This window comes from Apodemus sylvaticus, chromosome 11 (assembly GCF_947179515.1).
Source record: "Apodemus sylvaticus chromosome 11, mApoSyl1.1, whole genome shotgun sequence".
NCBI lineage: Eukaryota > Metazoa > Chordata > Mammalia > Rodentia > Muridae > Apodemus > Apodemus sylvaticus.
This window is the reverse complement of record NC_067482.1, coordinates 84,445,495-84,462,356: the sequence shown is the minus strand read 5'-3', so window position 1 is coordinate 84,462,356 and position 16,862 is coordinate 84,445,495. Positions and strand designations below refer to the sequence as shown.

The 16,862-nt window shown below is 39.7% G+C and overlaps 1 protein-coding gene across 1 annotated transcript in view; it reads right to left on the bottom strand.

The window, feature by feature from the left end:
• Positions 1–16,862, bottom strand: part of Abca13 (ATP binding cassette subfamily A member 13) — a 450,643-nt gene that overhangs the window by 149,416 nt on the left and 284,365 nt on the right. The window contains exons 41-43 of the mRNA XM_052199718.1: positions 10,250–10,368; positions 8,222–8,309; positions 1,949–2,060 (exon numbers count right to left, since the gene is read on the bottom strand). Of these exons, the coding sequence (XP_052055678.1) occupies positions 1,949–2,060; positions 8,222–8,309; positions 10,250–10,368 (319 nt within the window). The remainder of the gene's footprint in view (positions 1–1,948; positions 2,061–8,221; positions 8,310–10,249; positions 10,369–16,862) is intronic.

The window sequence follows — 16,862 nt, the reverse complement described above, 5'->3', positions numbered from 1 at the left end:
CCTGCCTCATAGTTGATTATAAGGAACCAATAAAGTAGACAAATATTGCCTATCTTCCAATTTTGTTTTAGTTTTGAAATTATACTTTAATCACAGTATTTCTCCCTTCCTTTTCTTCTCTCTAAATCCTCCCATATATACCCATGACTCTCCTTCAAACTCATGTTCTCTCTTCTCAATATTAGTATATTCATTTATGCATATGTATACCATTATACATTCCTAAATATAATCAGTTTACTTCATATAAGACTGCTTGCCTGTATGTTTCCAGAGCTGACCATTTGGCAATGGACAACCAGTTAGTATACTCTTGCTGTAGAAGGCTACATCTCCAGGTCACAGCTTTCCTCAGTTGCCTATAATATGTGAAGGGTTGAGACCTCACAGACTTTTCCCAATATTTGGGGATATTTTGGCATATCCACTGGTGTCTTCTTTGCTCAGATAACATTTGGGCAGTCATGTTAGAGAAACTTTATCAACTTTCTTATCAAGGAAACTTATCTCTGCAACAGATGGAGACCACTACAGAAAAACCACAATCAAAATGTAGAGTTGTGGAGCCTAGTCTCAATGGATACATCTATAAAACTTTATCTTACAAATTCTGACATGAAAATTAAGAAGAAACCATGAATGTTAAATCCTAATGGACTTCCTAATGGATATAGTTTAAACCCTTAATTAAAGTCATTCTTCTGTCCCTACACTGATTGGTTGTCTGCCACTTTTGTACTTCTCTTAACCATACATCTTTTAATATTTGATATTATCCACTATTATTAGATATCAGAGTGACAAAACTAATTCATCTTATTTTAAAAGGATTCAACAGGCTGGAGATATAGGCAGAGGTAGACTGCTTGTCATTTGTGTACACAAGGAAACCACAAAAATACAGTAAAAGTAAAAAGGAAGAGTGCAAGAGAGATGGCTCAGTGGTTTAGAGTATTCGTTTCTTTTACAGAGGACCTGGGTTTGAGTTCCAGTACTGAAGTGATGGATCACAACCATTTGCAACTCCAGTATCATCAGGGGCAACCAATGCCTTCTTTTGTCCTCTGGGGGACAAGGCATGCACGTGGCACATAAATATGCATGTAAATGAAGCACCCACACATATAAAAGAAAAGAAAGCCAGTAGGAAATAAGGAGGCAGATATTAAAAGCAAGCAAAGGTAAGTACTTCAGAGTAACGCTCAGGATTGTCCTCCATGAGGATATTGTGCTCCAGCAAGCACAAGCTAAACAAACTGACAGCTGTGGCCTGTTGCTGCTAAGACTTCTGGACTTTGGTTGTTGTTGCTGCTGCTGCTATTGTTGTTGCTGTTTTCATAATGATACTTAATTAACTCGATAAATTATGGCTTATCTACTCAACTAAAGATGGTAAAGTCTGCTAAACCAAGAAAACAACTCTGGATTCTAGAAATGGACCTGAGCCATTCTCCAAAATGAGAAGCATAGGTAATCAGTCAGTGGTTGACACCGGTGATTGATGAGACGAGAGGCCAACATAAATCAAATTACAATCTTCACTTCCCCGATGATGATCACACATTAGGGAAATCTTTGTTCTCTACTACAGTGTTCCACACAGTTGTGTCCTTAAATTTTTAATTTTCTTTTGCTTCTATATGGTATTAAACTGTAGAACAATTTTTGAAATAAACTCTCAGAACGCCTTTTGTTTCACAGACAAGGTCACAGATTCAAGAAGGTTGAACCTTTCATGTGAGAGGCAGAAGGAGTCTAAAACTTGGTGCATTTTTATGCATGCAGGGCTGATAGGAAGCTGCTCACCATTCCTCATATCATTCATTATTAATTAATAATCAATTAAAAGTAAAAATATTAATGTAAAAAATAAAAGTAAAGCTTCTACTCTTAAAAATACTGTTATATAGAAAGTAGTCCATTTATACTTATAAATAAAGGACATTACCATATTGTCTCCAGTCTGTAGTGTTGGCAGGCAAGTGCTGCCACAAGATCAGGTTGTTGAGATGATTGAGGTAGGAGGGTAGAGAATGGAAACCCTTCTGATTGTACCACACCTGAAACGAGAAAAGATGAATCTCATGAAAATGCTTCTTAAGTCTTAATAAGCTTTCCAGAGCACCTGAACACAGAGACCAGAGCAACGCTCCCTCATGGCTGACAGTGACAGCCAATTCCAGTCTGCTAATTTTATATTTATCTCAAGCATATAATTTACAGCTAAAAATAGATTAATTTTCCCCAGAACAAATGTGAATGTAGCTTTATAATTACAGTCTCACAGGATTTGGGACTGAAACCCATTATATATTTTTTTTCTCAGTTGGTAAGCTAATGAAATTTGACCTGCAAATTAAAGGCGTGGAAGATGATCAGAAAAAATGATTACTTTCAATTTAATAACTGCACGTGGAACATTATTTCTCAAAATAAATCAAATTGAACATTTGTTGAGCATGGAGAATAAACCTATGTCCCTCTTGAAATGAGCAAGGTGAAGGAGAAAAGAGAGACAATATAGTAAGGACCAGATGCTAAATATCATAAAAGCTGCTAATCAAACCGCTGCTTCCCATTCTTAAAGATATCAAGATTTTAATAAAAACTGATATATGTATGGTAAGGCTCTAAAGCTGGTATCTTCAAGAAATTCAAGGAGTCATCTAGTGCATTTGGGTCACAATTCAAATATCATATAGCTCTAGCAATGCTGGTTTTCAATAGATCATCTACAGTGACGAATAAAAACTACTCTGCACAACGTTAGTGCTTGGAGAAGCCTCCTTGAGTTTGCACACTAAGTGAGAGCCTGGCCTCAAGCCATTTGTCCTCAATCTTTCTGTGACCAATTGTATTTCACAGGACCATGAATAGTAGTCTGTAGGAACAGGTAAGTGATAAAGTAGGATACATATGAAATAAAATGAAAATCTACTGTACAGGTCAATGTTTCCCAATTCGTTTACTTCAGTAGACAGCCACCCCGTCTTTCATACAACTAGCTCCTGTTTCTAACTGCTTACTTACTTCATAAAGTTATCTTCTAAACTGCAAGGAAAAGGAGGTCATCTTAAAACCTACTAAACACCAGGGGCATGATACTCTTTCTGTGAGTGTTGGAACTCTGCCTAAGTACAGTAGCGTAGCACAGGCAAACTCTACTTCAAGACATAGGACATTTTGGAGCTATGATTCTGCAGTGCAGATTGAGGCCTGAGATCTGGGATAGAATAAGCACTAAGCTCAAGAATTCTGGATTATACCTCACAAGTATGTCTAACTCTTGCTATCAGGCATTTCCTTTGCAGTTCTGTACGGTGACATACATACACACACACACACACACACACACACACACACTCATTCACCCATACTTGCATACACAGGCAATAGTCATTTTATATTTCCAGGAAATTTAGGGTTCCATTAAAGTCAGTCCACAATCTCATTCTTCACCATGACACAGTTTCATTACAAGTTTAATAAATGAGAAGGAAAAAGAAAAAGAGAAAGGGAGATAACATAGTCATCACCTTAGATCAGAAATTTTCAAATTTTATTTTGATGTTGCCTGGTTTTTAATATATATATATATTATATATATATATTTCTTTGGATATGCTCTTTTTTTTTATTTTCTATATTTGTTTACATTCCAAATGATTTCCCCTTTCCCAGTTCGCCGCTCCCCATATGTCCCCTAAGCCTTCTTCTCTCCACCCATTCTCCAATCACCTCCCTCCTTTTTCTCTGTTCTGGTACTCCCCTACAATGCTAGATCAAGCCTTTCCAGGATCAGGACCCTCTCCTTACTTCTTCATGGGAGTCATTTGTTATGCTAATTGTGCCTTGGGTATTCAGAGCTTCTGGTCTAATTAATATCCACTTATGGCGCATGCCGGTAGGATTTGCTGAAGGCACATATATTTTAGATTTACAATATCTTAGAACACTGATAACAGCAAGTTGGTGATAGAAGGAAAAAGAGCTGGAGAGTGAGATGCTGCTGCTAACCCCATGCCTCAACTGTCTGGGCTCTGAGGTCGCCATTCTAAAACACAAAAAGGGGCCCCTGTTTCTCAATTTCTTGGACCTTTGTCATGAGACTTTGTGCTTGACCGCTTGTTTTGAACTACAAAATGAGACAATAGAAAAGATTTGAAAAGAACAGAGTTGTGTGCATCATTCTTTCTGAGCTACGATGTTACCCAGAGGACCTGGCTGGGCGGACCTACTGGGAAATAAAACACAGAGTAGAGATGAGCTCAGACTCCATGCATACACAGACTGCAGTGCATTCTTAGTATTTCATGTGGCCTGAGCATTCCTTCTGAATGTCATTCAGGTGTTGTTTCCTTCCAGAAAACGGGACCTGTTACCAGTTCTTTATTTCCATTTAGCTCCTCAGTGGCTGATCTAAATATCTACTTTGCATTGCCTCTGATTAGTGGTCTCTTTCTTATAGAAGGAGTTGTGCAGAGACAATCTTCTCAGCTTACCCTGCTGTCTCTCACACCAGACACAGATGTGCAGACAAACCATAGTGTCCACTCTTCAATTACAACATGCCTCCTATAGCCTGTGCCAGCCTCCTTTAAATTCACAAATTAAAACTCCATGTAGAAACCCTGTTTGGATTATATATATATATAATATATATAAATAATATATATTATATATATGTCCATATTATAGAAATAATAAAGACATTGATCGTGTATGTTTGTCTATCTCCAAAACCTCTCCTGTTCTATTCTTCTGAGTATGTGTCTGTGGGATATGCAATGCATTTCCCAAGGCCAGCAAGTAATAAAGCAACTATTTTCACTTCAAGTTCCCCCACTCATTTGGAGGATATTTTCCTTCCCTAAATATTCTAAATTAAATCATCCATCTTCCTCCTATCAGAAGCCAACAGCCAGTTACCTATGCACAAGCTCATTCCTGCCCACAGTGATCCCAGTGAAGATGACAGCAGCAGAACTTCACAGAATCTGAGCTGAATAAATAACCTTTGTTCAGGCCATGGAGGTTTGAAAACTCTGGGGTTGATTATTTATGTGGGATCAGATGACTGACATAGCAATTAACACTGGCAGAAGGTGAAACTGTCATAGAAACTGAAAATACAGGGCACCACTTTAGGATTAGCACCTTGGTGACAAGAGAGGCTTGTAGGATTTGGAAATAGGAGGGGAAAGGTGCAGAAGTGCTTGGAAAAGTGGCAAGATAGTCTCTGTGGAGCACTGATAAATGTGCGTCCTTATTACAGAGTGGTGTACATTTGTCAAAAGTGTCACCTGTGCTATCTCTGAAGACAAAGTACAAAAACTTCCCAGCAGAGAAACCTGAGTTGAGGGTTTCTAAGCAAGATGCTGAAAGATAGAATTTCATATTACAGAGCAAGAGTGTAGCTAAATGGCCCTCTCAGAGGGACAAAAGGACCTCACACTTCAAGGTGTACATTGCTCCCTGGCAGTCTGACACTCCCCAGATCCCACTAATTAAGTTTAAGAATTCACTAAGTGCTTGTCTCAACAAGAACCACAGGCACAGTAGTGTTTTAATTACACCAACAAATAGACTAGATGATACACAGTGGGAGCTGCACCAGGCAGTCAGCACCTAACTGAACTGCATGCCCACTGCAAGACCACTGGAGTGGCCCAGCTCAGAGGCACCTTCATAGCCAGAATACCAGATGGCATCACTGAGTGCAGCCCACCCCTGCCCAGCCCTGTGGTCATAGACTAAATGCCTCCATAGTGAGAAGGCTACTTGTAGCTACTTCAAATACGCATTTTTTAAATTTTGCAATAAAAGAATTTAGTGAGGTTCCAGAAATAGAATTTAAAATGTTCTTGGGCTCCTCCTTCAATTTTTTAAATTGAGTGATCTTCATTTGAGAGGGCCTTTATTAATTTTTTTAAATTGAGCAATTTTTAAGACGATCTTAATTTTTCACTAAGAATTTTGCAGCATTCAAATGAAGTGTTTCCTTCAAAGAATTCTTTTCTAAAACAACATTGTGCTCTAGATATGGTTATGCAATTGCTTTCCCTTTTGGCCCAAAAATCAGAAAGTGAGACAGTTTAGTAAAGGAAGTAAGAACACCTTTTGTTACCTCCGATTCTTGCTCACAGAAATCACAGGTAATGGTTCCTAATGGAACTTAGAACAGAATAAATAGAAAGTCAGTCTGTGTGCACTCACCTCTGTAAAAGGGTAGGTAAAGGAAATGTTTTATACACGTGCATACACATCATACATACATACATATATACATATATATATATATACATATACACACAAAAGCATGAGCATTTACATGCTCACATACATACACAGGTGTGGGCCATGTGTTTGGCCTTTTCTATTGAAATGCATATGCTAGAAAGTACATTTGCATTGAATAAAACATACATTCCAAGTGTCAGGGAGGCTGCCACAGAAAGGTCCCTCGCAAGCAGTCCATAATCCCTGGATTATGTACTAAGGCATATCCATATCAAAATGTTTAATTTTCCTTCAAAAGGACAATGAAAATCATCCTTTATATCTTAAACACAGCCAGAAAACTGAAGGGAAAGGCTGCTACTGAAAGGAGATCAAATCACTTGACAGGATACCAGGCACCTCTGGGCTCTGATAACACAGCCCTTCGTTCCTCTCACAATACCAGATTTCTTGGCTTTCTAGAAAGAAGTGCATTCCATGAAGGGTCGATAGAACTCATTCGGTTCTCCTGTAAAGAACTTGTCAGGCAGTAAAAAGTCTCCAGAAACTATCACCAATGCAGAAGAACCATGTGAACCAATAGAAACAGGAGTTTCTGTTCAATAGAAATAGAACAACACACAAGCCGCTTCTACCTGACCTCTGGCTCAGGCTTCGGGCATCCAAAAGCAAAGGCACAAGCATCTAATAGCAACAAGGAGTGTCTAGACTTGGATAGAAAAGTCAAGGTATTGTTACAAACCTCAGCAGGACCCTTCTACAGATTAGTCATATTTTAACTGTATCTATACAATACCTTGCAATATAAAGCAGCAAATCCATTTAAATTATTTCCCTTGAAGTTCTGGGTGCTGGGATTCTCATGTTGATCTATAAATCTATGTGCACATTGATTTTTGAAAAGAAAAGATATTTGAAGATCCCTCAGCTGAAGAAGGGGTTTCTGCACAGTTTGTACTATGACTTGGGATTTTCTTCAGGGATTAGACTGTAAAGTACAGCTGCTGAGATGTTCTCAGCGGATTTTCATGAAGTGTCTGTGGGCAATTTATCACCCAAGTAACCCCCCACTCACAGACAGTTGCTTATGTGGATTAGCCTCCCCAGTTCAAGAGAAGTGCAAACACCCCTGCTTCCAGTAAGGAGTGAGACTCCTGGGCACATGCGCTTTACAGTGGGGTCTGTGGTGAGTTTATGAACAGATAGAAAACCTACACAGGAAAGAAAGAAACGACTTGGCCATCTCTCCACTCAGTCCTTCAGGGTGGATTTAGCTTTCTTCCCTAATTTATTGTTTCCAATTTCCCTTTCACATGCCTTGCTCCTTCCCTAATCACAACAACTAAAAGCTTTGATCCTTCCATTTTTGCCCATTTTAAGCTTATATTGACTATTTCCTTGTAGGAGGCAGGGCATGTTATTTAGCACTTATGCATACCTACTCTAGAATTTCATCCAATTCTCACTTCCTCCCAATGAAGAATCTCCTGCCTTCTCCCTGCAATTCTGGTGTGACTATTCCTAACTCCTAAGGTACACTTGTTGTGTCAGAACCCCAGAGACTCCAAGATTCATCCTGATTTACTGTTCTTTGCCTTCTGTTGAGTTGGCATGAATACAACCTTTTGAAAGATGGGTTCAACTCCATGCATAGGAGAATTCTTAGGCAACCATTAACAGTGACGGTGGCTCCCCTCATGGCAACCACAGGCATCCATAAAAGTAGATCAGCCCTCCTTTTACACTAGATGAAATCCTGTCTAAACAAAAGGTACTAGTCTGTTTGTTGTACAAACATACCTTCTAAAGTAATCAACTCTTTTCTTCTCTCAAGAGAATCTTCATAACACAATCATTCTCAATTTTCAGGAACAAATACTGGTATTTGATTTGCCTTCTGCAAGCCCAGGCTCAAAAATGTATTTGGGCTTTTATTTGTCTTAAATATTTTGCAAAACATGAAGAAAGGGAATTCTATTACCTTCGCCAAAGTCCTTGGTTTTGATGTGTTTGTCTTAAAATCTTCAGCATCATTGGGTATGTGTACTCCAAAAGACCAACCTCCAAGCCTATTAGGAGCAAACATAATGTTAGTCCCAATCAGATTATCAGGATTCCACTCAAAGGGTCATTCAGAGCCAAAACATAGCAGTTATGGTCATCCAAAGACGGTAGTCTGCTAAGCAAGTCTGACCTATAGCATGACCTCATCAATAGAGACACCTGCTGATGATGGTGACCTGACCTCAGACTAGTACCCAGAGAGAGGGTATTGCTTATGAAGAAGGAATGAGCATGGATCACCTTGCTAGAAGCTATACTTAGTAGAACTTAGCAGGAAACAAGCACTGTGGAAGGACATGGTTGTGACTCTTAGAACTCAGTTTTAATTCACATCCACTATTCAGGATGAGCTGCTCCAGTTCAATCTTATGACTGCCTAGTTTGGCTCTCCTGCTCTGTTCTTTCCCTTTATTACTTTCAGGGCTTACCTTGCTCTAGAAGGCATCGCAAAACTACAATGGGTAAGGTACTTCTCTTTTGAATTGTCCCAATACATTCCATCAGTCTTATCAACTACCACACTGAGTTTTATAATCATTAACTTGCTGGTTTGCCTTTCATGCAGCTAATAAGTTTTTCCTAAGTGAGAATTATGCAGCTTTATCTCCATGGTCTGTATGGTATCTTATATTTATTAAGCTTCTCAATATGGCTGACATAAGAATAAAGGTAAGAAGAAAGGTACACATTCATATTGGCTTCTCAGAGTATGGATAGAAACTGAAGAACAGTCGTGTACTGTAATATCCTTACTGCAAACGTTAAGGAATAGGGATGCATTGCTATCTGACTCAAGTGAATTCATTCATCCATTCAACAGGCTTAGACTGGGTACCTCTGATATGCTAGGTACTATTCCAAGTTCTGTGAATACAACTTTTATCCCATCAAGGTTCAAAAGGAGAATCAGAGACTGTAGGATATATTTGAGGATGCTAAGAGGGAAGAAAGCAAAAAGATTGCAAGGAAACCAAAGATCAAAGGTTGAAGGCAAAGGAGGAGAAGAAGCAGATGGAAGGGGGTATGGTATCCTAGCAACATGGACAGCGAATGGATGTCAACATCTATAAAGCAAAGCTCTGTGTTTTTGGGTACTTGGGAAATTTGACAAACTAGTAAGTGCTTCTGTCATCGCAAGCAATGTAAAGTATGCAAACATATCTACCACATCTGTAGTCACCTCTTTCCATTTCCTAAAAATTCAACACCAAATTTTTCCAAAAGCCATAAGGAACTGTAAAAAAACATGATTTGCTCCCAGGTTCTATTACTAGTTACTACACAGTAGAGGAAATTTTAACAAGAGATCATTATTTCATTATGCCATTAGCTCTTCGGCTCTGCTCCCTAAAGCAGCAAAACTGCTACTAGTTCTCCTGCCTCTGTCACTGATGAGATCTCAAGTATATGATTTCTCCCAATGCTTTAAAGCCTGAAAGCCAGCAGTGAAGAATCGGATTAAGGTCTATAGCATGGCTTTGGACTGCATATGAACACCAAGGTACACATCAGACTTTTGGGCTTTACTGAACATTAACATTTGAAACAATGGTGGTTTGGGTTTTTTTTTTTTCTGAACTATGGTAGACTCTCAAAGTCCAGGAGTTCCACACATCTGTGGGTTTTTCAACCAACTGTGGGTAGAAAATATTCAGAAAATAACTGTGTTTGCATTCAACATATATAATTACCATCATTATTATCATTATCCATGAAACAATGCAGAATAGCTGTTCACATAGCATTTGTGCTCTGTCTGGTACCATAAGTCATTTAAAGATGATTACAGAATGGTGTTCTATGCAAGTACTATACTGCCATTTTAAATAAGAGATTCAAGCTCTGAAAAGCACCCTCTGGGTCCTAAAACCAGTCTCAGTGCATGCGGAAGGATAACTGTAACTCAATGAAAATAGGAGGCATCCAGCAACAGCTTTGTACACACCTTGGTTTTGCAGATGGCATCAGCAAGTACTCTTCCACATCATAGCCCGAGAGGTTGAGCAGTGTGTGTCCTAGGCAGTTGGTCAGAGACGGAGCACCAGCACTTTTATTTTGACACTTCTGCAATTGTTTTCAAAGACATAAAACAGAAACTTTTTCAGAACACACAATCGACTTACTGACATTACTTTAAACTACATGTGACTTTTCCTAGCTTTTGGTTTTTAATAAATTATCTCTAGCCTTTTATATATTCTGATTTCTGAAGTCTCTTTAAGAGCCCCCTGCAGTCAAGGGTTTCGACAGAATTCCACTGTGCCCTCTGCTGTCAATTATATCTGAGAACTTCAAATCCTTTTTTGCATGTGAGTTTGGGCAGATCTGTAAGAACTAAAAAGGGAAGATGTTTTCACTGGCGTGATCTTTCATTTGAAGAAGCTGCAAGCGTCGGAGGCAACGAGTAGGAGAACGATAAGCAAAGGGCTCAAAGACCTGTGTTTCTTTCATATGTGCTGGAGGCTAAACTCCAACAGCCTTCTGAGGTTTGCCTAAGTCTGCATGATGAAATGGCATCAAATGAGGAAGGAGGAAGTGGCCAACCCACTAGTCACCTTATGACTGCCACACACACCCCCCACAGAGGTCACACTAAATTTGCTCTGTTTCTACTTCAGTAAGGGAAAGTTTGGAGGGAATAATATGTGAAAATGGAAAAACTGTCTCTGAACTTTCTACCCCAGCATGGAGAGCTTGTTTTCCCTTCAAAACTAGAATCAAATCACCCTGACCTAACATATGGATCTGCTGGTCCATGCCTACATACATGCAAGAACTATGGCAAATCAAGAGGGTCATAGAAGCTTGAAGTATGACTTTCAGAAAGGCATAGATTAGATAACAAGAATTTTAGTTGCTGGAAGTTATGCCTTAACCAAATTCTCACATGTGTAGAAGTTTAAAAACTCACATCAAAGAAACAGTTGCTGTTAGACACTGTAGCAGGAGGAAGGGAACACTAGAAAGCTGTTGGTCACAGCTCCAAACCTTGAGTTAAAGAGAAGGGATAAGGTCACAGGCCCAGTGCACATGCTCACTCTAGATCAGACCATGCATTGTATACTTGAAAACTGCTGAGTTCATTGTTTGCTAACACAGAAATTTGAGTGAAGTTCCGCTACTGTGGAAGGACTCAGCAATGCTACTTAATATGCTCATTCCTGCTGGACGTAGTCGAAAAATGCCTTTAATCCCAGCATTCGGGAGGCAGAGGCAGGCAGATCCATGTGAGTTCTAGGATAGCCTGGTCTACAAAGGAAGTATCAGGACAGCAAGGGCTGTTACACAGAGAAACCCTGTCTCAAAAAAACCAAATAATAAATGATAGATAGATAGATAGATAGATAGATAGATAGATAGATAGATAGATAGATAGATGGGTAGCTAGATAGGTAGATGGATAGATAGGTAGGTAGATAGATAGATAGATAGATAGATAGATAGATAGATAGATAGATAGATAATTTGTTCCTTCAAGAATAGGTTGCCTTCCACAACATATGGAGTGATTATTCTGACAATCACAAATACATACATAAGATGTCTACATAGCATTTAAAATACTTAACCAAATTAAAGTACCTTACTCACAAATTCGATCAAGAACCTTTAAAGTTTCCTTGCCTCTGGTATTGCTTTCTAATCCTCCTTCTAACTGTGAATCAACATGTATCTTTCTAAAACACAATTTGTATTTTGATGAGTCCCTTGCTAAGAAAATCAAAGTTTTATGACTCAAGCCCAGTAGAAAATACATTTAGCCTCTCCTTCTAATTCTTATATGTTTCATTATCTACAAATACACCTTCTGCAGTCAAATGTTCTACCCCTGAGCTATATCCCCAAAACATACGTTCTGTGCTAAGCCTAATGATGATTCATTAAATATGAGATTCTTGTTCCTGGAATCTGTCAATGCCACCATTTGTGGCAATGGGTATGACAAGTATCATTCATTACATTATAGATCTCCACTGAAGAAGTCACACTGGATGGTCAGATTGGGCCCCAGTGGCATCATTTGTGTCTCTCTCTAAGATGTAAGTAGGGGAGAGTAGACAAGAGTGACAGAGGGTAGGGTACCATAGTGTCATATACTGGAGTTGTGTAGCCACTATACCAGCTGATGTTACCAGAAGTAAGCCAAGGAGTCTCTCCTAGAGACTTCTGGCATGTAGTGTGATTTCAGAACACACCATTGATTTAAGGTTCTAACCCAGAACTTGCAAGGACAAAATTACTTATTTCAGCTAATCCAGGATATAGCAATTTGCAGCATCAGCCTAAGGACTGCCACATCCTTCTGGAGTTTTTTACAAGGCCACATCTATCCCTGATGGTAGGGTGCTGCCCACACTGAAGTTATTATTCACCAGCAATCAGGCTGAAAACATCCTGTTCATTCTTCAGGTCTGCCAAGATTCCTATCATCCTGGGAGATTATACAGTGCTGTCTCTCCCAGATACGATCTGGAAATAACTCTGAGTTACTGGACTTGTAAAGAGCCAAAAAACAATGGATATGCATATGAGAAAATAGATGTGGACTTGGAGCTTCTGAATGACAGGACTTAGGGAGGTAACTATTTTTCCCTTCAGCGAAGAACAGGTAACTGAGATCACTATGATCAACAGAAGTAAGGGAACTAAGGTTGGACATCTGTTCCCTGCAGTTTCCCATGCCTCTCTAGAGGTAACCCTAAGGCACAATGATTCATGCCTCAACTTCCTCCACTGAGGTCCTTGGACTGATATACTATATTGACTGCTATTTTTCAAAGTGGGTTCAAGAGAACACAAGACTCCACAAGAAAGAAAGAAAGAAAGAAAGAAAGAAAGAAAGAAAGAAAGAAAGAAAGAAAGAAAGAAAGAAAGAAAGAAAGAAAGAAAGAAAGAAAGAGAGAGAGAGAGAGAGAGAGAGAGAGAGAGAGAGAGAGAGAGAGAGAGAGAGAGAGAGAGAAAGAAAGAAAGAAAGAAAGAAAGAAAGAAAGAAAGAAAGAAAGAAAGAAAAAAAGAAAGAAAAAAAGAAAGAAAAAAAGAAAGAAAGAAAGAAAAAAGAAAGAAAGGAAGGAAAGGAAGGAAGGAAGGTCAGAAGAAAGAAGCAACAGAGAGAAGCAGAAGCAGCAGAAAGCATGGCAGGAGAAAGAGAAGGAAGGGGAAAGGGAGGAGGAAGAGGGGAAATAGGAAAGGATTCTTTTTTTTTATTCGATATATTTTTTATTTACATTTCAAATGATTTCCCCTTTTCTAGCCCCCCACTCCCCGAAAGTCCCACAAGCCCCCTTCTCTCCCCCTGTCCTCCCACCCACCCCTTCCCACTTCCCCGTTCTGGTTTTGCCGAATACTGCTTCACTGAGTCTTTCCAGAACAGGGGGCCACTCCTCCTTTCTTCTTGTACCTCATTTGATGTGTGGGTTATGTTTTGGGTATTCCAGTTTTCTAGGTTAATATCCACTTATTAGTGAGTGCATACCATGATTCACCTTTTGAGTCAGGGTTACCTCACTTAGAATGATGTTCTCTAGCTCCATACATTTGCCTAAGAATTTCATGAATTCATTGTTTCTAATGGCTGAATAGTACTCCATTCTGTAGATATACCACATTTTTTGCATCCACTCTTCTGTTGAAGGATACCTGGGTTCTTTCCAGCATCTGGCAATTATAAATAGGGCTGCTATGAACATAGTAGAGCATGTATCCTTATTACATGGTGGGGAATCCTCTGGGTATATGCCCAGGAGTGGTATAGCAGGATCTTCTGGAAGTGAGGTGCCCAGTTTTCGGAGGAACCGCCAGACTGATTTCCAGAGTGGTTGTACCAATTTGCAACCCCACCAGCAGTGGAGGAGTGTTCCTCTTTCTCCACATCCTCACCAACACCTGCTGTCTCCTGAGTTTTTGACCTTAGCCATTCTGACTGGTGTAAGATGAAATCTCAGGGTTGTTTTGATTTGCATTTCCCTACTGACAGTGCTACATACTGTCCACCCTCCTATCTATTCAAAGAGAAGTCATATGGAAGTTCCTTAGAGAATCAATAACAATGCTATTTCAGCCACTATTCCTGAAGCATGTTTACCCACAGATGGTGCTCAGGTGAAATAATTCTTTACTTCCATACCCATTACTGAAATCTTACATGTCATTTGAACTGGGCTGAAGTGGGAGCCAAACTACCATTCTGATATATATTTATTCTCCCTATCCCTTGACACCCTATCTAACCCAAATAGACTTTAGACTTGTGGTGAGAAAAACCATCACTGTAACTCAATGACTAAATCCAGGCTCCAGAGCAAGTGCTGAGGCCACAATGTTAGAGGTTTCATGATAAAATGGAAGAACAGAGACAAAGAAAACTAAAAACAATCTCTGGCCAGTGCATAGAGGCAAGGCACACAAGTGAATTCTCAAACACAATGTCCATTAACATGAGTTCACTAACATGATGCCCACTAGCATGAAGTCCACTAACATGATGCCCACTAACATGAAGTCCACTAACATGATGTCCTCTAACATGAGGTCCACTAACATGATGTCCTCTAACATGATGTCTACTAACATGAGGTCCACTAACCTTAGAGCCATAAGTCCTCATAATCCCACACCATGGAACTGTATTGTCTTTCTCGCTTACTTCCTGAATTTTGGCTATGAGAAGAAAACCAATGAAACTATTCAGAAGCCAACTCTCTAAAGCAACTAAGCTGCTGGAGTAAATGAATCCCATGGGCCACTGAGTAAAAAGGCCCATGAATGTGTTCTCTTTATGTCCTTCCCTTCATGGATGATGTGTAAAGACCTACTTGTCTCCCTCCAGAGTCCTAGCATTGCAGGCAGGACCTCCATGTCTACTGTATTTGATGCACTGGGATCAAACAAAGGGCTTTGTGTGTGATAAACGAGCATTCTATCAGTTAAACTAGACCCTTAGCCTTTTAAAAGGTAATTTAAGATTGCCACATCTGATGGCTGGCTGTAGTCAACAGATCTAATCCTTTCACTAATTACATTCTGCTATTTCTTCTGAGGTGAACTGCAATCAATTTTCCAAATAAATTTCAGTTTGTTTCTCTTCACAGACAACATAGCTATGGACTTTACCTCAAAAGCAAAATATCTACTTTCATATATCTTGTGTACATTAATCATATTAAAAGTCTGAAGTTGTGGCTTAGGTTTTAATGTTTAGTTCCTAGAACTTGAATAATGTTATGAAGAAAGCCCTGAGGTAACCCTGTCTTGAGATTGTGAGATATTCCCCAAAAGGGGAAGTCTAACTTCTCATCTCTACCTGAATAGGATTCAGGTGGTCAGAGCATCCCAGTGGGGATGATGACTAAGAGGTATGAGCAGGCAGTGGAGTAGGTAGGAAAGCTATAGGTGTGAGCAGGGAATGAGCAGGCAGCAGGGTCTGTAGGAGAGCTGTATCATGTTTACTGTAAAGGATGAAAACTCTCCACATGTACATAATATAGACATTAGAGATTTAAGCAGTCCTTCTGGCTGCCATTTTTACCAGAGATCCAGGCAGTTCCACAGCCTTCTGTGCATAACCCACCAGGAAAGAGTGATCTCCCAGCAGTGCTTTCACTTCTGAACATGGAGGGGAGATTTCCACCTTCTCTCTGGAGGGGAGCAGCTAGAGCACGTGGGGCATATGATCAGTGGAGCTGCTGGGACAGGAGTCTTCCAGCCATCATTTGCACCAGGGAGCCAGATGACTCCACAGCCCTCTGTGCACAGAACCTGCCAGAAGAGAGTTGGTTTCCCAGGAGTATGGACACAGGCTTACAGGCCCATAGGAGGGACAAGCTCCAGCCAGAGACAGCAATACCAACTAACACCAGAGATAACCAGATGGCAAAAGGCAAGTGTAAGAACCCTGCCAACAGAAATGAAGGCTACTTGGCAACATCAGAACCCAGTTCTCCCACCATAGCAAGACCTGAATATCCCAACACACCAGAAAAGCAAGAACTTAACAAAACCATCCAGGATCTAAAACTGGAAGTAGAAACAATAAAGAAATAACAAAGTGAGACATCTCTGAAGATAGAAAGAATTCAGGAGTCATAGGACCAAGCATCAACAACAGAATATAAGAGACAGAAGAAAAAAATCTCAGGTGCTGAAGATACCATAGAAAACATTGATTCAACAGTCACAGAAAATGCAAAATGCAAAATGTTTGTAGCCCAAAACATCCAGGAAATCCAGGACACAATGAGAAGACCAAGCCTAAGAATTATAGGTATAGAAGAGAGAGATCTCCAACTTAAAGGGCCAGTACCTTCAACAAAATTATAGAAGAAAACTTCCCTAACCTAAAGAAAGAGATGCCAATGAACATACAAGAAGCCTACAAAACTCAAAAAGACTGGATCAGACCAGAAATTCCTGGCACATAATAATCAAAACATCAAATGCACTAAACAAAGAAAGAATATTAAAAGTAAGGGGAAAAGGTTAAGTAACTTATAAAGGCAGGCCTATCAAAATTACATCAAACTTCTTACCTGAGATGATGAAAGCTAGAAGATCCTGGGCAG